Source organism: Trachurus trachurus (assembly GCF_905171665.1).
Source record: "Trachurus trachurus genome assembly, chromosome: 12".
NCBI classification, from domain to species: domain Eukaryota; kingdom Metazoa; phylum Chordata; class Actinopteri; order Carangiformes; family Carangidae; genus Trachurus; species Trachurus trachurus.
In genome coordinates, this window is record NC_139908.1 from 25,040,143 (window position 1) to 25,061,917 (window position 21,775).

Genomic DNA, 21,775 nt, shown 5'->3' on the forward strand with positions numbered 1-21,775 from the left:
GAAAGAGGTGCTGGAACTTCCACACACTCTGCTCGCTAAAAAGGCAAGTTTAGTATTTATTAAAATCTTTAATGAACCCACATTCTGTGAATAAAAGGACAGTGAAATAGGGTTTGGAATAAACATGCAGGGAAACATTTGCATTTAAAGCCTGTGAAGCCTACCTGATGTCTGACTTTTCACACGTTTCTGTACCAAGGCACATCTGAAGCAGTTTTTGTATATATATATATATATGAAGTAGGAGGTTTTCCTGCGCTCCTCCTGATACTGTACATGTGGAGGTGTTTTCCTCACTGTGTTTAGAGAAACTTCTCTGGAATTATATTTGTGTCCATTTCAGAGTGCATGACCATGCAGTTCTTATCATGCTGATATTCATTTAATCTGATGCGAACAAAATCTGTTCTGTGCTCAGTCACTTTGATGTGAACCACCGAAGATCATTAGTGGCAGAGACTCACTTTCATTCTCATTTGCTCTCTGATGCCATTACAGCCAGTTTTCTGCTTTTCCTCAGCACCACAAAAATGTAACTGAATGGGGAGGATGATAGTTCAGGTTATTTGATGTATTTGACGTCTTGAAGTGCTAAAACATTCATTAACTAAACTTCAACCTCAACTCTGAAGTGCCAAATAACTCCACCGATCACTAGAGTGTATCTCCAGTCCCGGAAGACTCCCATGTAAAAACTTTGCACTATAAATAAATATGTTTATGGCCTTTCGCTTAAACAGTTTTTGTCTCTATGGATAATTTCTTCCTTGATGACGGCTGTTTTTAGAACTCATATGTTTATGATTATTAAAGGGATACTTCACCCAAAATCGATAATTCACCTATTTTCTACTCACCGTCATGCCAGGGAAGGGTTCGGAGAACTTTCGTAGTCATCAAAACACTTTAGGAGTTCCAGGGGCGGTCCGGCTGGCAACAGATTTTCATATAATGGCAGTGGATAGAGCTCACTTATGAATCGTCCAAAACACACACTATGAAACATCCAAATACCTCTGCTCGTCCAGGGAGCTACTACTACAACAAGGCTAAAAACAAAGATACATTTTTTCTGAACAACTATTTCATGTCGCGGCTTCAGGACACTTGGGTCAGTACAGACAAGCAGTATGGAGGTATCTGGACGTTTCGTGTGTGTTTTGTACGATTCAAAAGTGAGCTCTATCCACCGCCATTATATGAAAATCTGTTGCCAGTCGGACCCCCCCTGGAACTCCAAAAGAATTTTGATAACTCCGAAAGTTCTCCAAACCCTTCTTTGGCATGACAGTGGGTAGAAAATTGGTGAATTATCGATTTTGGGGGAAGTATCCCTTTAAGACTTGAGGGTCTGCATGGTTGATGGACAGGTCGTAATGAGTGACAGGTGGGTGAACTTTCCAAAACCAGGACTGGTCAAAGTCTCGGCTTCACACAGCCTGCTGATCTGAATCTACTGCAGAACACACTTAAAGGGACAGCATGTAGCTTATTTGGCTTTTTATTAGCAAAAATCAAATATTGCTTTCATAAATACGTATTTACCGAAGTCTAATCACAACCGCATCCAAATGAAAGCTGTCTCGTAGCTTAGAATGAGTTGTTTACAAATACATAGGTGGTAGGTGCACCCACCGGAGGCTGTCATGTTGCATCGCCATCTTTGAATACGGTACGCGAAAGCGGACAAACTTGGCTCAAACGCACTATTGAGTGTCTGTGACTCGGCTTGTGCCCGGAGGATGATCGACATAGTTTTTGTTTTTTTCTCCCGTTATAAATCACTCACGGTTCTACAGCTGAGCAGCATTAGCAGCTACATCTGACAATGTTGAACTGTTCTTATACAAAGTGCAGCCAAACACCAGGCTGAAGAGAGAGGATCAGCAGAAGCTCCTCTGACAGCTGTGGAGCTGCAGCTCAACCAGCTGGAGAGCACAGCGACCCACGTCTTTTTTTTCTTTTTCTTTTTAGCAGCGCCGTTGTTACAGCTGATCATACTGTATCTATGTCCAGTACAGTATGTTTGTCCTCTGTGGCCCAATTGACCGCCCCCTCTGCACCCCCACCCCCACCCCCGCCGTACACTTCACTGCACAGAAGAGAAACAAGGTGAATGAATTTACTGAGAGCAGAACAGATTTTGGATGAGCATCACTTTTCTCCCTTCACTGTACTGAATGGTCGTAATTCCCAACAGAAAATATTTCCCGCTGCTGAATCAGTTCCACTCTGAAGTGAGACACAGATAAACTACCACAGAGAGCTTGCACATGTTGGTCTGACCCGTGGAACAGTTGCAGGTAAACTCAAGCTTCATGTGTATTTGTTTGTTTGGACATGCTCAGTTAAGAGTCGGCTGTAAGACTCCACCACTCCTCCACCGTCTACTTGGTGTGGTCCTGTACCCACTGACAGAGCCTGAGGCAGTAAGTCTGTGGACTGACGGTGGAGAAGGAGCGGCCGGGATGTCTCAGCCTCTTCCACCAATGCTCCAGCCTCTTCTTGAAACTGTAAACTGTGAAAATGTCAATGATGCCGATGAAGTAGCGCTGCTCAGGCCCATCAATGACGTGCAGGGGATTCTTGAGGTTGGGTAGTAAACGTCGGTTTTGGGCCCTGAAGTCGGGGAGCTCAGTCGCATCGCTGCCTGGCCCAGCATGCTTTGAGCACATTTGAAGGGAGCCACCACTCGACGTGTCCCCTGCACGTGGTTGCTTCAAACACGCGCCATCTGTTTCAGATAGAAGCAAGATGGTATCATCCTCGGGTACTTCCCCAGGAACAGCAGCTACGCCTGCATGGACCGGACTAGAGCTTCGATTCACCGATCTGAAAAAGACGGGAAGTCAACAGGAGAGAGTGAGTATGAGTCACAGCTGGTTGGCCTTGCTGACATTTCATCATTGTTTTGGGCTATTTCAATTTGTCTAGACAGGAAGAGGATTCATCAACTTACTAGTACCAAAGATCTGATTTACAATCATTTCGACATAAAACTAAAATGGCATGCAAAGATTTGGGTGTTGAGCAATCTGAAGATATGTGGCAACATAGTCTAAAGCGTATTCATACCTCATCATTGTGTATACAGTACGACATGGTTTAATTCAATTTAAAGTACTCCATCGCCTGCACTATTCAAGGGATAAATTGTCCAAACGTTTTCCCACTGCAGATCCTGGTTGTCCGAGGTGCAGCTATGTACCTGCCACTATAGGACACGTGTTCTGGTCATGCACATCCCTCAACGACTATTGGAGACAGATATTTGATGTATTTTCCAAAATCTGTGGTCAGACTATAACACCTGACTATCACACAGCCGTTTTCGGTGTAACACCTCCAGGCTGCAAAGTCTCAAATTTGCAGGCAAAATGCTTTGGCATTTGCTTCTCTGCTTGCACGCAGACTCATACTTTTTAACTGGAAATCAAACTCAGCCCCTTCATTTCTACAATGGTTGAGGGATGTTCTATCTTTTCTACCTTTAGAAATACTGAGATACAAAATATGTAAAGCCCACAGACTTTCAATGATACAAGTTGTATTGGATAATTAGAACCACTTTATAGCATGCTCAAAGTGGAAGTTGTATGTCAGTTAACATTCATTCAAATCAGAGTAGATATACAGTAAAGAGAAGGTGTGCCAGTAACACTGTCTGACTCATCCTCATATCAGTTTGTTGATGCACTGCTTACATGCCTTTTTTATTGTGACCACTTGTCACTGTAGTGCCCTTTAGAGTTTAGATTACGGTTTTCAATCTAAACAGTGTCATCATCACGATGGCTCTGTTTTCATGCACTGCAGAATGTTATATATTATTAAATTATCTATAGATACAATTTTAAGGTCTACTGAATGATGAAGATCAGCATTTACAGTTGTGCTCATAAGTTTACATACCCTGGAAGATTTTGTAACTCTGTACCATTCTTTAAGGAAAACATGAGTGATCAGGCAAAACAGATTCACCTTTTTTTAATGGGATTCAAATTAAATTGTGAGACATCCCAACATAACACAATCATTAAAAAAAAAAAAAAGTGAAAATCAGAGAGTCCAATAACACATTTTTGTTGGTCTACCGGACCATGGCTTGGTATCAACAAAACCCCTCAATTTCCACTTTTATGAGAGCTTGAACTTGGCATTCTCAAGTCTTTGGATATATTTTTATCTCCTTTCGCTGTTTTATAAAGTTGAACAACCTTCTCCCTCAGGACTTTTGACGGTTTGCTTTCCCCACGGCTCAGAATCCAGCAAAGTCAGTGCAGTAATGGATGAAATGTGCAGGTGTTTGTCAAGAGCCCAGAATCTCATTGACTTTTGGAGCGTGGACAGTTCCCCTGAGTAGCCATTTAAACCAGTCTGTGTCAGTCTGTGTGTATATTATCAGGGTAGAACTTTAAGGGTAGGATGTAAACTTTTGATCAGGGCCATTTTGGTGGTTGCACTTATTGTATTATTAGGATTCAAAAAGATCAAACACAAAATAATAAATGGCTTCGCCCAGCCACTAACTGCATTATCAATTATATTTTCTGAAATGTAGCCAGTATTTCACAAATTCTGCCAGGGTATGTACATTTATGAGCACAACTGTATGTGATTAGTTTTAATTTATAGGTTTTCGGTAATGAATGTGGGTATTATATGTGACAGAAAATACAGTGATCAACACACAACATATAACTGCCATCTTCATGTTCCACCACTCAAACGCAGTATATCGTCCCCCCCTACTGGTCTCACCGCCATCTAACATTTATCTGTCAAACCACACAGAGCGCTGCAATGACCGCTCACCACTACAAATGAAAACTATGGCTTCACCATCTGTATGTCAGTATATTAACTGAATAACACCTGGTCTGGAGTCAGTCACAAGCCATTAAAGAAGTTCATATGAAGGACATGCAGTGCTGCACGGAGCCCCGCTGTGACTCAGAGAAGGCACGGAGGACTCTGAAACTTCTCCCAGCCCTTAGTCCACATGAGGGTGAGTAGATAATGAGTGAAATTTGAATTTTGGGTGAACCAACCCTTTAAAATGCATGTCCCCCTGGGCCTGAGGTCATACTGGGACTCTCTAGTTGAGAACAGCTCCTGTATGCAGGGTGGAAGTAGGTTGTTTAATGCCTTATAAGTTATATAGTCTTCAAATTTCAATGTGTTGAAAGCTGCTCAAGATCTTTTCTGGAGCTATGTAAGCTTGTGTCATCAAGCATCAATGCACATCAACATGTTGGCGATCCTGGCAGCTATTGGCCTGCTCCAACTGCCGAGAAATAAAAAGGACCAAAACAAGACTTTATCTTTGTAGGTTGTGATGCTGGTGTGATGAAATAAGTGAGAGACATACACAACCAGACAGGAACAACCACAGGCTGTCTGGTATGTGTGTAACTGGCAGTCCAGAAAAACAAAGGACATTTTTAAATTGAGCTTATCCAGACTGTGTAGAATGTGACGATAGTCTGACTCAGAGCGTTTGACCTTTCTCTAGTGACTAGAGACTAGAGTCTAGTCTATCTATGATCTATCAGAGAAACATCACCAGTCAGCAAGTTCTCAGTGCGGATGTGAAGTGTGAGTCTGTGTCTGGACATGTCTTTCAATGGTTGTGAAAACAAATAGTTTCATTCAAAACCAACATGTGAGGGGAATGTAGCTAGACCTCTCAACTTTAAAGGTTCTTATGGGTCAAGACGGGATGGGGCATTTATTCATGATGTCAACAGCAGCCAGGACACAAATGATTTCTTCTGTCATTCCTCTGAGGAGGTTTTATCAAACGAGACTCAAACAGGACTGTTGATGGAGATTTATGTTCATTCCCTACACATCTACCCAATGTGGGCTAGTGGGCCAAACCAGGTCTCTACAACTGGCTCTGTGTTATGGTTACTTCAGCTATATTTTCCAATATTTCCAATTGTTATATTACAAAAGAGATCAATAAGGATAATCAACAGGACTGATCATGAGTCAACAAACAAATTATTCATAAACTTACAGACCTTAAAATTCAATGATCTTGTGGACTTTTAAACTGCTCAAGTTATATATAAAGGAAATATTACGCTTCCAGAGGATGTTTCAGATCCGAACCAGTAAATATAAACTAAGAGGGATTTGTATGTTTACAAAGACAAAGGCACAAACAAATGTAAAAAAAAAAAAAAAATTAATTAAAGGAGTGAATCTATAGAATAACTTTGAAATATAAATGATAATAGCGTGTGCTTGTAAACTGCCTACTGTACAGTATATATAATGTACACATGTTTTGTTCTTTCTTAAATTTCTTTCTAAAATGAGCTGACGGAAACTGTTAAAGTAAGAAGAGTAGGCAAAATAAGATGAAGCTCCGCCTACACATTTTCGGTCAAGGTCCATTTGTTTTGTCTTGTGGATTTTTATACTTGAGGGGAAAAAAATAATTATTGCTTTTTGTTTATCTAAAATATGTGCATATAATGTTGTTATCTTGATTCTACAAGTTAAAAAAAAAGACAGTAATAAACTCACTAAACTAAACTATGCAGGTGATCCAACTATCAGATGGTTGGTGATTGACTTCCCAGATGGAGATGTCATTGGTCAAGATACTGAACCTGTGATGTAATTTGTTCCTAAGTGTGTGGTACTGTATGTATATGTGTTTGTGTGTGAACGGGTGAGCGTGGCTTCCAGTGTAAAGCTTTTTGAGTGATCAATGAGAGTTGGTAGCTCTGTGATCCATTTAGTATTGATTCAGCTAATGTGGTAACTCACGAGATAAAGACGGTGAACATGGCAGCATGTTAGCATCGCCGCTGTTAGCGTCATGCTGTCGGCCTGAGCAGACAGACGCTGAAATGATTTCTGCTTTTCCACAAATCGACTTATTGATCATTTAATGTTTTCGCCATGACTGGGGATAATCCCGAGGCTGACACTCGCACTGACACACTGACACAAACAAAACGCTACTGACTTTTTGGTTCTCATGATGAGGGTGGCAAAGGAAAGACTCTGATGGCGCTCGTCGTGGTGCAGGGGCTGCTGGGCCAGGAGAAGACTGTAGTCCAACACGTTGAGCCTCCGCAGGAACTGTGTGTCGATCTCCACCTGCCGCAGGAGCCAGGGGCGCTGCTGATCTGCACACACACACACACACACTTGGTCTCAATGTTGAACCAACTGCATTTTGGTTGCAAAAGGTCAAAGGTCAAATCACTTCAACCTCACAAAACATTCTTTTTGGCCAAAATGCAGATAAGGATAAAATGAAGTGATTGATCTGAATCAGATGTTTGCAAGGGGGGGCATTTAAAGGGATAGTTCAACATTTTGGCAAATTTGCCTATTACCATAATCCTTATAGTCATAGCAGTAGGTTCATTACCTTTAATTATCGGTGCATGTTGTTTTGAAATCCGTGGGGCAGAGACACGAGCTGCTCAGCGAACACAATGGAGGTGAATGGTACAGGTCACCTGTCCTTCAAATTTCATCAAATACACAATCCGAAACGCTCTCATGGACAAGTTGTGACCTGCTCATTCACCACCATGCCATGGAATAATAATATAACATACATAGCCAGAACTACATTCCAGACATGCTGGTTGGAGTGATTTCAAGAATGTAGTTCTGGCTACGCATTTGCCTCGAAAACAACTCTGTCTCGTAATGTTACAATATTTTTTCATAGCGTGGTGAATGTGCAGGTCACAACCTAACCCTAACCTCTTTTGTGTTAGCTGAGCACCGTCAATTAAAGGTAATGAACCTACACCTACAGTATGACTATTGGGATTATGGCAATAGATTGAATGAATTGAAGGAGCTTTTAACTCTTGTTTCTGAGAATGAACTCTTTGAAACCACCTGCACTGATGTGCTTGCTTTTAGAGGTTAGGGTTTCCTTCTTTGACAAACACAGCTTGTGTTCAATAGTATTTAAAAAAAAAAAAAAAAGAGCAGACCTGAAAGTAACGAGTACTTTTCAGCCTTCCTAGAAATTAACTCGAGTAAAAGTAAAAGATATTTGTCTTGGAGATGTATTAAAGTGAGAGTAATAAATACCAAAGAAATCTAATAGTAAAGTACAAATCCTCTGGATATGTACTTAAGTACAGTACTCAAGTAAATTTACTCCATTACTGTCCACCACTGCTTGCTTCCTTACCTAGAGTGATGTACTGGCCCTCGAAGTTGAGATCTTTGAGGACCACAATAATCTGGCTCCCCTCCGGTGCAGGCTCCGTCCATCGACTCACCTCGCAGCCCTTAATGTCGTACCTGACAACACAAAACACACATCAGACCACGTGCACCGCTCCTGCACTTAGTCACTTTGGTGTCGATGCCGGGGCCCGCCTACCTGGCATTGATCCGATCATCTGGATAAAAGACACTTTGCATAACAATGAAGTATTTCTGCAAAAGACAAATGGAGACTTTGTGATGCTTAGTAACATCCTTTTATAGAACCAGGTAGAACAGTGATAAAATCAGAAGTGTACCTTTCGTCTGTGTGGGAGCTTGATCCTGTGGACACCTTGAAAACACAGGAGAAAACACTCAGACCGCTGCAACAGTTGATGTGACACACTGTCATCACACTATGACCTGGTTATTTACCGATTTACTCTTCATGCATCAAACAAATACAGTAACATTAGAGTTTGTTTCACTGTTTCTGGACACTCAGTGAATCAAAGTCCAGTCTTCATGCTCCTTCTAGGTCTGTTTTGGTTTCCACCAGCTGCCTGAGCACCTAAACATCCACCCATGTTCCCCCCGGCAACCTGCTCACTTCGTCATGTGAAGCTGAGCAGGAAGTGGACGGTGAAGTAAAGGGTTCCTGCAGAACTGGAGGCTGCAGTTTCAGGACCTAGTTTTTCATGTCATTGTCACCTAAAGATTTGAACTACAGAGGACTGAAGCTCCGAAAGACAGCGGACGGCAGTCAAAGTGTCAGAATTATAACTTTTGTAAATATATTAAGTATCAAACTAATTTCTTGAATCAATATTAACATTGGGAGTAATTGTGTAATGTTATTTGTGCTCTAAGCAAGTAAGTCAATACGAGACAGAAGAGATAGAACAGAAAGAACAAGTTGCACTTTTTCTAACCTTTCAAATATTTACCTAATTACCTAATATTTACCTAATTACCTAATAATTAGCCTACCTAATTATCTTAACCCAACCTGCAATTCAGAAAGTAGTAGGGCTGGGACGATATGCTTTTCTCCCGATTCGATTCTTCTACGATTTTTTGGGATGGCGATTCGATTTAAATTGCGATTCTACGATATTGCCGATTCCCTCGATTTTTAGTCTGCATTAGTAACATTTATCTGCACACAAATACTGTAGGAGCCTATAAATTAACATACTCCATTATACGTGAACTTATCAAAACCTGTACTCTCTGTATATAAACAAGGCTAACAAATGCACATTGCACAATATTTAAAAAAATAAAAATAAAAAAATAGTCAAAAAAGATATCGAGATATTTATGTGAATCGATTTTTTTCTCCCACCCCTAGAAAGTAGTATGTGGGACAACAGGATCATGCACAGTGTGTGTGTGTGTGTGTGTGTGTGTGTGTGTGTGTGTGTGTGTGTGTGTGTGTGTGTGTGTGTGTGTGTGTGTGTGTGTGTGTGTGTGTGTGTGTGTGTGTGTGTGTACCTAGGAACTTGACCAGCAGTGAATGGGGGTACTTCTTCAGGTGCTCAATGTAGATCTTCAGGTTGGACAAAAGGAATTTGATCTCTCTTTTATTCTGGGTCTTCAGAAAGAAGCGTTTATCATTCCTGGAAGTTCAAAAGCTCAGAGTCAGTAGATATCATCAATATGATCAATATTGTCAATAATACAGCATCTCCAAACCCCAAACCCCATCCCTAACCCTCGATAAATAAAAAGCTGCTGTTCTAAATATGGCATTGTCTGAGATTTACTGGAATAAAGCACTTTTCATTTGTCATTCTGCTTCAGGGTTTTCTTGTAATACAGTAACAGAATGCATCATGTGAACTCACGACTCACTTCCCTTTTGGTTGCAAAGGTTGTGAAATACTCATTGTGCCCTTAAAGCTTATTGAATGGCCTTTGTAAAAATATTGCACATTTTTGGTTATTTATTTTTGTTTCCTATACTTTACAATACATGGTACCAAATATACCAAATAGCTTTACTCCTATTTATCCTATTCATATTCATATATGCTACAACTATGTGAAGTAAGCTCAAGTGCTCATAGTTGATGAAAACTAAGACTAAAACTAAAACTAGCAATGAAAAAATTATTTAGTAAAAATAAAAAATAAGTAAAACTGAGTAAAAACTGATAATAATAATAATAACTACCAATGCAAAACTAACTACAACCAAATTGTAGATAAAAAAAAAAAAAATCAGCTTTGTTTTCATTGTTGTATCTTTTTCTCCCTGTGTCACTGTTCTGTTTGACTTCTTGAGATAAGGGACTGCTTCCAGAGGGTGGCAGCATACAGTAGCATATTGTCTGTTCCATACCATAAGTAGAAGATGTTTAGCATGCATTTTATGATTAGCCAGAAACGGCTAAAGTTGCAGGAAGAAAACTCCACAGCTCAACCGGGACTCAGCTGCTACAATCAAGGCTTTCCCTCTAATACCTGAAAAACTAAAGAGATAAATAAAAACTAGTCAATTCCTCAAAATAAAGACTAAATTAAAACTGCTAAATCACTTACTGTAGTGAACTCACACTAAACTGGGGGGAAAAAAGCAGCAATGGTCGGGGCCAGGCATTTTTAGACAAATTTAGGTAACTCTGTGCAACAAGAGACAAAATAGGAAGACAACAAGAACATCAGTATTACCATGTCCATTCTGCATGGAGCTGAGGTTTGAACTCACCATCTCTTACACTACAAACCAGCCGCTAACTCAGATTCAAAATCTAAAACTAATTCAGATTTCAAAACTCTAATAACCTTGTTGCTCATCAGACCTGTTGTACTGCAGAATTTGATTCACCTCCCAAAAATAGACTGGAGGAGGAGACCGGAGTGAGCAACGGGACTGAATCATCAGGAACTGACAGCTCATAAAACTCTGTGTGAACTGTCATAAATAAACACTGGCAGCTGATCCTACCTGGAAGTTTAGAATCAATCACGCTATTCTGAATGGACAGTTACACAAAGACTAATGTGTAAACAGTTTACATCTGGCTTTTGGACAAAAATAATTCATGCGGATCATGTTTGTTCTACAGCAGAGGTAATAACTGTAGAGTTAGCACAACCCTCACAGTCACAATTTGGAAATGAGTGAGGTTAAAATGAACCTGGTGAACCCACTGCTGGCATTCCTTGGGGCACTCCCTGAAACAGAGATGAATAGGAAAAAGACATATCTACTGCATATACTACTTACAGCAGCCAGAAAAGCAATAACCTTAAACTGGCTTAAAAAAGATCCCCCAACACTTGATACGTGGCAATCAGTAGTTAAGAGAATTTACATAATGGAAAAGATAACTTTTATGTTGAGACTCCAAAACACACAATTTGCGGACCGATGGGCACCGTGGCTGGAAATGGTGGGGGAGGGATGGGGTGAGGTGAGGGTGGAATACTGTTAAAGTCTATCAACCTGTACACCAGCGCCAAAAACTGTGAGAATTGTTTCTTTTACATTGTCATTGCTGTCTTTGTTTTATGATCTAGCAGAATGTTTTTATTATATATACATATATATATATATGTATATAAAAATATATGTATATAAAAAAAAATGTAACAACTGAAATAAAAAATAAAGTTGAAAAAAAAATGAGCCTGGTGGTCCTGTGAGGATGAGGTTAGAGCTGAGGTTTAAAATTAGACAAACAGACAAACAGTGACTAACGTCAGGAAGAAGTCAGCCTTGCTCTTGGAGTTACTGATGAACTGAAGGTAGCAGCTTTCGGAGCACAGAGACTGCTGATACTCCTGCTCTGTCATCCCCAAAGAGCTGCGCAGACTGGCAAACACCGGGCCTGCAAAGGTCTCCATCGTAAAGCTCTGCAACACACAGCAAAACATGCATCTAAATTAGAGGTGGAAACATTCAACAGCATAATTTACACTCGGAGACACAGACACATTCACTTACCTTATGAACCTGAGTGACCTCCAATCTGAAATCATTGTCTGACACTTCACTCTAGAGTCGGAAAAACAGGAGATATAGTATGTCACAGAAAATAAGAGAGGATGATTATCTATCATACATTCATGACATGAGGGGATGATTTGTCCAGATTTGGCAATTTGGATGAATCCTTTACAAAGTCTTGAATTTCTGAGATGTGGTGTTGATCATGCAATGACAATAAAGGCATTCTTATTCAGATTCTTGTGGTAATTAATCAAATTTAGATGGATGGATGGATGGATGGATGGATGGATGGATGGATGGATGGATGGATGTTTTTGTCTTGATAACAGTCATGATCTGATTGTTCTGTCTATGAGTACTGATGCTGAGTGACCATGTTCATCCCTTCATAGCCAGACTTCACCTTCTCCCTGCAGGATCGTGCTCCAGGTCTCCAAGCTAAAGTCTCAAACTAGTTTTATGGGCATGAAAGTGAGTTCACTGAGCTTCAGTAAGCTCCTCAGTTTCAGACCTTTGTGATGTGGCCGAAGACGAGGTTGGCAGCATGGCTGAAAATGTTATTTTACGTAATATGTTAAAGAGATCACAGGGTCTACAGCAGGCATGGGCAAACGGGCAGGGCCATTGCTAGGAATTCTGGGGCCCCTGAAATATACTGAAGTGGGTCCCCTTGCTTTTCATCGCCACTTTTTTCTTAAGTATTATCATTTTTTGTTCATTTTTCTGTTCTTTTATGTTCTTGACAGTGCCTGATGCAATACACCCAAATATTATTATAGTTTGGGGGGCATCCAACATGGACTAAACCATTTTTTTTAATTTAAAGAAGGCAGGGGGCTATTGCTTGGAAAACAAAACGTATTTCATTACTGTCACATGTTTTGTGGCTTTTTTCCGATGCTGATACAGCATTAGTATGAGTATTAGTCAGGGTTTTATGTTGAATCATTTAGTCATATAAAGACTGCGGTTAGGGTTATCACAAAAATCACAAATGACCTTCTCATGGCAGCAGATTCTGGACATCTCACTATACTCATCCTCCTTGACCTCACCGCAGCTTTTGACACAATCTCTCATAGCATCCTCCTCAACCGCCTCATCTCCATTGGTTTAACTCACTCCACTCTTTCCTGGTTCACCTCCTACCTCTCCGGTCGCACACAGTACGTACAGCTAAATAACTATCAATCTCAACCCTCCCCAGTCACTTGTGGTGTACCACAGGGCTCTGTCCTTGGCTCCCTCCTCTTCATTATCTATCTACTCCCCCTCGGCAACATCTTCAGAAATCACGGACTCAATTTTCATTGTTATGCAGATGACACCCAGCTCTATCTTTCCTGTAATCCTGGCTCCTCACTTCCTCCACCCCCCCTCTTGGACTGTCTGGACGATGTCAAAACCTGGTTTTCTCACAACTTTCTCAAGCTCAATGGAAATAAAACAGAAATCCTCCTGGTTGGCACTAAATCCACACTATCTAAATCTAACAGTTTTCCACTACTCATCGACAACACCACTGTCTACCCCTCCCCTCAGGTCAAGAGTCTAGGCGTCATCCTGGATAGCACCCTCTCCTTCACTGCCCATATCAATAACATCACCCGGTCTGCATACTTTCATCTCTGCAACATCAATCGCCTCCGCCCATCTCTCTCCTCTAACAGCACTTCCACACTGGTCAACGCCCTTGTCACATCCCGTCTTGATTATTGTAACGCTCTTCTACATGGTCTGCCACAGAAATCCCTCAATAAACTGCAATTAGTCCAGAATTCAGCCGCACGTGTCATCTCCCGAACCCCATCCACACAGCACATCACTCCTGTCCTTAAACAGCTTCACTGGCTTCCGGTCCACCTCTGCATCGACTACAAGATCTTGCTCCTCACATTTAAGGCCCTCCATAACCTTGCACCTCCATACCTCACCGATCTCCTCCGCGCCTACACACCTTCCCGGTCACTCAGGCACTCCTCTGCTTCACTCCTCTTCACCCCTTCTGCCCACTTAACCACAATGGGACTAAGATCTTTCAGTTGCACTGCCCCCCGGCTCTGGAACACACTCCCACAGCACATCCGAACTATAACTACACTGTCAACTTTCAAATCACATCTCAAAACTCACCTGTTCAGACTGGCCTACCCCCCCTAACACAATGTTCACTGTTGCTGTATTGTTGCTATTTATTATTGTTGTTGTTTTTATTGTTGTTTTATTGCTTGTCTCATTGTTTTACTATTTGTACTTTTAATTGTTTTTATTGTAAGGCAACCTTGAGAGTCTTGAAAGGCGCCTATAAATAAAATGCATTATTATTATTATTATTATCACTGTTCTCCCTTATGCAATGGCCCTGCCTGTGGGCCACATGTAATTTAAATATAAGTTTTCTTTAACCTTGAGGGTAATTACTTTTACATGTAATTTTAGTTCACACAAACACTCTCCATACAGCTGATACTGGCCCGGCCCAGCTCTAAAGTTATACATTATATATTGTTATTTTCATTTACAGTGTGTGAATCAAATCACGTATTATGTGTTACAAAGTCAGGGGGTAAAGATTACATCTGAGGCTGCTGTAGTTTCTATGTAAAGGTGCATGGCGTGTTTTTACGGCTGCATATAGAACACAACAGACGGGACCGTCACACATCAGACTGCTGAGTCAGCAAAGTGTGCTCGGCTGGGATTAGTGTGAAGCAGCAGCACACTGATGTCTGTGACGGACTCTGCTGTTCCTGTTCAGCTGTGGTATTTGAACGGTTTCACAAGACTGACGAAAACTGCTGCAACTACCATTTACCACCTGCTGCTGTTTTTACATATAGGGGTTAAGATGAAGTAGCAGGTTAACTGACATTACCACTCAACTTCTCAACTTTCACAATTGTTTCTCTGAGAACTCAAGAGCCAGCTAGAGAAGGAACTCCACGGTCTGTCCAGGGCTATCTATGGTGGATAACAGTTTGTTTAGTCTCTTCCTCTCCACCACAGCCTCAAAGGTTTCCTGACTGCAGCCAATCACAGAGCAGAAGAAACACTGAATAAATCAGTTTCACTGCTCTGCTCCTCAGTGGACAGAGGACAGGACGTCTCCAGCAGGTGTCCAACATTTACTCAGCTTGTCTCTCTGAGAACTTTAGATCCAGACGTCTCAGGGATAAAATCCTTCATCTGTCTTTAAATATATAGCTGAAAACTACCAAGGTGAAAAAAAAAGTGTATGAGCCTTCTTAAAACTAAATGAAAGTCAACATACAGCTTCAGCATGACGGCCAAATGACACAGTCTGTCCCAGATCTGCTGGTTGGAAAAGTGATGGAAATGATATTTGATCTGTGATCATGTGAGATCATGACTCAGCAGTTATGTGGAAATGTTTGAGTTTAAAAGCAAATTCAAACCACCTCAGCCTTATTATATTGTGTTATCTAATTTTATGTCACTGTATTGTATACATTTATTTTGTTGTATTCATGTTTTTAAATGATTTATTTCCTCTATCTGTTTCATTTGTCACTGTCTTTCATGTTTTCCTGTTTTTCCATCATTTTTCCATGTTATTGGTTTATTACCAATATATTATTAATGTTAACCGAGTGGTGAAAGCAGCAGCAGCAGCTTCAGCTCCTCAGACACAGTCAGAGCCCATCACACAACCACTGTAGTTATTATCAGCTTGTCAGTGAAGCACTCACCTGAAGAAAAGGTGACATTTTTTTTAAACATTTAGTCATTCTTTTGTGATAACAGTTCAGTGTACTCCCAGCCCATAATAACTGGTTTCAAATTACACAGTAATCACGAGCAGCTGTTAATGTGGTAATTTGATCTGACCGAGTGCCACCTCATGCAGCGCATCAGAGCAGATGGACTTTCTGAACAGTCATGCTGCACAGGTATCCCTCCATCCCAGAAGGAGAACATGGAAACATGCTTCAGCTTGTTCACATTTCTTTAAACCAGTCACAGTGATGGGCAGGTGAACACCGCCATGGAAACAGGTGGCCTGATTCCTCACAGAAGAAAAATGTCACAACAATGCAGCAAAGATGTGTGTTGAGTGTGTGAGTGCAGCTCCACCTACACTCAGCTGGGCTTGTTTCCTGTAGTTAATAGTAACCAGGTGTGTGGCCCTGAATAATGTGAAACTGATATTTCCGACCCTCTGCCATGGTTTTTTGTTGCCGCGTCTCCATACACACATTTAGCTGAGTGTACACAATCAAACAGGATGTATAGTACAGATCATGCTACGCCCCATTATGCTGGTTTCTGCCACCCACAGAATAAATGCACTGTTGGTGCCCCTCCCCTCAGCTATTAGGCTGCAGAGCATCATCAGGGCATCATGGCTGTTGAGATGCATTATATGACACAAAGTATCTGAGCAGCAGCCACAATCAGAGCTGGTCCACTTATCTAAAATGAAGAGGTGCTTCAGTTAAAGGGATAGTTCAGCAATTTGGCAAATTGGCCCATTGCCATAATCCTTATAGTCATAGCAGTAGGTTTGTTACCTTTCATTGTCGGTGCAAGCTATTTTTAGAACGGCGGAGCAGAGCCGCAAGCTGCTCAGAGCTATGCTACGGAGGCTAATGGGATTTCTTGGTTTCCTTCATCAAACTCATCAAATACACAATCCAACAACTCCAAAACGCTCTTGTGGACAAGTTGTGACCTGCACATTCACCACGCTATGAGATAATAACAGAATGTTACGAGACAGAGTTGTTTTTGAGGTAAATACAGAGACTGCTTGCCGGAAAACTGCCCCTGACAGGAACGCGCATCAGTGGTTTTGCATGAATTTACCTCAAAAACAACGTTCCGTTATTATCTCATAGCGTGGTGAATGTGTCACAACTTGTCCACCAGAACATTTTGGAGTTGTTGTATTGTGTATTTGATGAGTTTGATGAGAGAAACCAAGAAATCCCATTAGCCTCCGTAGCGTAGCTCTGAGCAGCTCGCGGCTCTGCTCCGCCGTTCTTCAGCTTGCACCGACAATTAAAGGTAACGAATTTACTATGACAGGGATTATGGCCATGGGCCAATTTGCCAAATTGTTAAACTATCCCTTTAACAATATCAGCAGCAGCACAAAATACTATCACATACTGAATGGATCAAAAAGAATTTCCTCAGCTTAACAAATGCATAAAAAAGTCAAAAGTGCCTATGCCAGTTTAGTATACATTTTATGGTGTTATGGATACAGAAAAAAACATGGTGGAACTGCAGTCAGATTCCCTACTCTTGTCTTTTGAGTTGAACTGAAGTGTTGCTCAGCTCCTGTTCAACCACTGGATCACTGTGATACTGGGAAACACCTAAAATCAGCAGGATTCTCACTGAAGTCTATTTGTCACTGGCTAAAATGTGAAAGTGGTGATGATGTGATGTGTAATATGTGTACACTGCACACTAAACATGTAAACCTAAACATCTGACGACCCTGTAAGTGTGCAATACTCACACATCACGAGCCCGACAAACTGCGCCGGGGCCCCAGACACCCAGGGGCCCTGGTCAAAACACCTGCCCCTATTGTTTTCTTTATGACCCGACACGTCGGTGGCGTCTTGACACATACCATCGCATCAGCGGGTTCATCACATTCACATTCAAATGACACAACATTCGCACAGGGCCTCATTTTGAACAGCGCTATTCAAATAAAGTTATTATTATTGTCGTTTGAAAAAACACTAATGACACAAATGAATTGATGCACAAAGAGCTGCAACTACAGCTTCAAAGAGACTCCTGTGTGTTTTTATTTTCCTCTGTCTCAGTGGAACAGGCTACAACCTGAAACCTGTATGAGTTCAGTTTGGCTTTACTATGTTTTTTTTTACAGTGTATGAATGTATTTGTGAGCACACTGCAGCCATGGCTGTGATTCATTCATTCGAATGCCATATGAGAGGCCTTTAAACAGCAGGTATGTGTAGACGGCTGAAACGTTGTGTCAGCTGATGTGTATACTCACTGTGGGTGTGTTGTCTATGGTGCTTTGGATGGCTGCTGACAGTCCCTCCTTCATCATGCAGGTCAGGCCGTAGAACTCATGCTGCTGGTCGATCTCAAACAAACCTAAAAGTTTCCACTGCTGCCTTAGACCTCCCCACCTCCTCCTCTTCACCGAGCGCTGGTGGTGGCCGGACATCCTCGCCGCGCCGCCCGCAGCTGCCGAGGCCTCCATCTACACTCAGGCACAAGTCTGCAACGTACGAGAGAGGAGGTCTGTCAAGCTCCAGCTAAGAGAAATCAAAGAGTAGGTCGAGGCCAGAGAGGCCAGTGACAAACACAAAAGACAGCTGACTATCAGCCGAGTCTTTAACAGCGTAACTATGGAGACCAACACAAAGGGATAATAGCTTCACCGGCTCTGCAGTGTTCATGGGGTGAAGCTGGTCCTCCAGCCACAACATCTCTGAATTGAAAACACAATTTAAATGTTCAACTGTGTCCATGTCTGTTATAATATAAGACAGCAGAAGAACAAATATCAAATATCAACTAATGTAGGAGCACAAGACAGAGAGTGAATATAAAGCAAGGACAAACAAGAGAGCAGCGGTGAAAATACAGTCAATAAAATATGCAGCAGTTACAGTAAATGAGCTTTTTTACACAGGAGGATCATTTCCCATCAGCTCATGAGTTTACACATCCCATGAAAGCAATGTAACGTAAGGAGAACGGCTTCTCACTCCCATGTATGACCAGGTGTTTCATGGAGGGGTCAATGAACTGATTCTGATGAAAAGAAACAATTGATGTAACTAACATGTATGGTTTGTATGTGACACCATGAACTCCAAAAGACAGAACACACAGTAATGGACAGAGGTATGGCCAGTGTATAGGCAGCTTGTCCTATGATCAAGAGTTTTGGCGTGTGTGTGTGTGTGTGTGTGTGTGTGTGTGTGTGTGTGTGTGTGTGTGTGTGTGTGTGTGTGTGTGTGTGTGTGTGTGTGTGTGTGTGTGTGTGTGTGTGTGTGTAATGTGTAATGTGTACCAGGGCCTCTTTTTGGTGCCAGTCGGTCACTGGTGATAGTAGTAGTAGTAGTAGTAGTAGTGGTGGTGGTTATAGTAGTGATAGTAGTAGTAGTAGTGATACTGTAGTGGTGGTAGTAGTGATAGTAGTAGTAGTAGTGATACTGTAGTGGTGGTAGTAGTGATAGTAGTAGTAGTAGTGATACTGCAGTGGTGGTGGTAGTTGTAGACTACAGTACAACTACCACCACCACTATCACTACTATTACTACAACTTTTAGTCATAGTTGCGACATGGTAGGAGTTATAGTATGGTGGTGATAGTAGTGATAATAGTAGTGGTAGTAGTAGTAATAGTAGTAATAGTAGTGATAATAGTAGTGGTGGTGATAGTGATAGGAACAGTTGTTGTTGAACTCATTCTGAACATTAAAGCAGAAGTAAGCTATATTTTTGTGTTAATATAAGTCTTAAATAGTTATATTTCCGACAGCAATCACTTACATAGAGTGTTTGGACCGAAACACGGGTCTGTCAGTCACTCTGCTCTGCTCTGAGCCGAGGAGAAAACTTTTCTTGTATCCTACAATTTTTATCCAATGAGGAGAGAGAACGGCACGTGAATGTGGTGACATAGGGACGAGGACCAATAGATCCATGACGAGGGTGGGGGCTGCTAACTCCGTCGGCTGACAAGAAGTTATGGTGCGTTCAAGGCAACTCGTAACTCGTGTTTTTCCGACCTGTGAAGTCATACCAGTTCGATCTGGTGCGCGTTCACGGGTCGGAAGTTACGAGTGGCCGTTATAGTGCACTTTCACAGGTAAAACAGGTCGGAAAAACACGAGTTGCGGGTTGCCTGGAACGCTACAAAGTCGTAAGTTGTGACTTGAAGCTGTAACTTACGGTTTCAAAAGCCTGCCTGGAACGCAGCATTAGCCAAAACGACCGGATCGCTTACTTCTGCTTTAAGATCAGTTCCTCTGAAGGTTTGATGCACTGTCCAAACTCAATAAGTCTGTTAGATTTTGTGCAGTGTGTGCAGCCATACACTATAGCAGACAAGTCCATGTCTGTCTCCCTGTCCCTCTGCTCCAGCCGCCATACAGGACAACATTAAACCCTTTTGTAAGTTTTGTTGTCTGTGCTATGGGCTGGTGGCATATCAACAGCATGATGCAAAGCTCTCTGCTGCCTTTGAGCAACACACACAGCTTTTTGCTGCAGTTACTGGGGAACTGAATACATCGCAGCTGAGGCAGGAAGAGGGCGTTACAGTAATTAAAAAATAATTAACCATGATTCACAGAGGAAAATCTGATATTGGAGTACACTGGAAAAACTAGAGCTGTCTTTACTGGCCTGACTGTCATATATCACCACACATGTCAGCTGATGCAGAAAAACAAAGATACAAAGTTGAGTAAATGTCAATTGTGTGTAAATGTGATTGTGATTACGTTGCGCTACTCATAACTTGGCTTTCTATTATATTGTACTCTATTGTATGTGATGGGTGTATTGCTTCCCTTTTTGATTTATTTGAGTGTTGCTATATTGTACATATAACCACAAGTGTTTTTTTGCCATCTGTTGATGGTTTGGGTCATGTGACCGAAGGTATATGAACACACCCAGCAACGCCAGAGGCGAACCTGACGACGCTGAAAGCGAAACGCATTGTTCATTAATAAAGTATATCAGCAGAGTCTTATCAGTGTGCGGTGGCCGTCTTTTTCTATTGAGTAAATGTCACTTTATCATGTTTTAATTAATATTAAGACGTGTAGCTGGAGCTTGAGCCATTTGGACTTAGTCATATCAACACAAATCAAGTAAAACAAACATCTAACTACCACAAGCAACTGGCAGGCCTGCGCGTGATATGGGAAAATTAGCAATGTCTTATAGGGTTGGGGAATACATAAGAAAAATGTTTGCCGAAGGATAAAAGGAGTCATTTGAGAGTTTGGAGAGTAAATATTCATTGCAACAATCCCAATTCTTTTGATTCCTACAAATTCGTCATTATATAATCAAGAATATGCAAACCTCTAGCCGTCCTTCTTGGAAAAACTACTTATTCCACCTTTGCCAAAAAGATTTATTTCCTGTTTGTATGAAACCTTTGAAAACTTTGTAAACTCAAACTATTCCACTGATCTTATACTGTACGAAGGGAGTGGCAAATTGATCTGCAATGTCAGATAGAAGAGGATACTTGGACAACAATCATACAAAATACATTCACTATTCTGAGTCGTAATAATGACAGAGAGATCATTTAAAATATTACACAGACTCCATTATACAGCTTTGATAAGAGGCAGGCTTGGTCTCAGCTCCTCTAACTGTAACAAATGTGACAGAGAAATTGCTACTTACGCACATATGTTTTGAGGTAAATCGTAACAGTGAGATTAAAAACTAAAAAAAACTGAGACCAAACCAAAAAAACATGCATCTATAAGTTTATTGTGCATGTTCCAACACTAAAGCATCTTTCTGTGGTTCAGTATTACGTAAGAACTCATCACTGACGGCTAAATGAAGAACAGTGACAGCGGTGTGGATCCTAACATTAGAAAACTG

At 41.3% G+C, this 21,775-nt stretch overlaps 1 protein-coding gene across 1 annotated transcript; it reads right to left on the reverse strand.

Moving 5' to 3' along the window:
• Positions 1 to 2,108: 2,108 nt before the first annotated feature.
• pip5kl1 (phosphatidylinositol-4-phosphate 5-kinase-like 1) lies at positions 2,109 to 18,386 on the reverse strand (the record flags this gene model as incomplete). Its single annotated transcript, XM_083984062.1, has 9 exons — positions 2,109 to 2,832; positions 6,989 to 7,151; positions 8,186 to 8,298; positions 8,381 to 8,436; positions 8,523 to 8,557; positions 9,703 to 9,827; positions 11,915 to 12,069; positions 12,161 to 12,211; positions 18,174 to 18,386. 9 exons carry the CDS (start codon positions 18,384 to 18,386, stop codon positions 2,388 to 2,390), a joined length of 1,356 nt encoding a protein of 451 aa, XP_083840188.1. The 3' UTR covers positions 2,109 to 2,387.
• Positions 18,387 to 21,775: the final 3,389 nt, after the last annotated feature.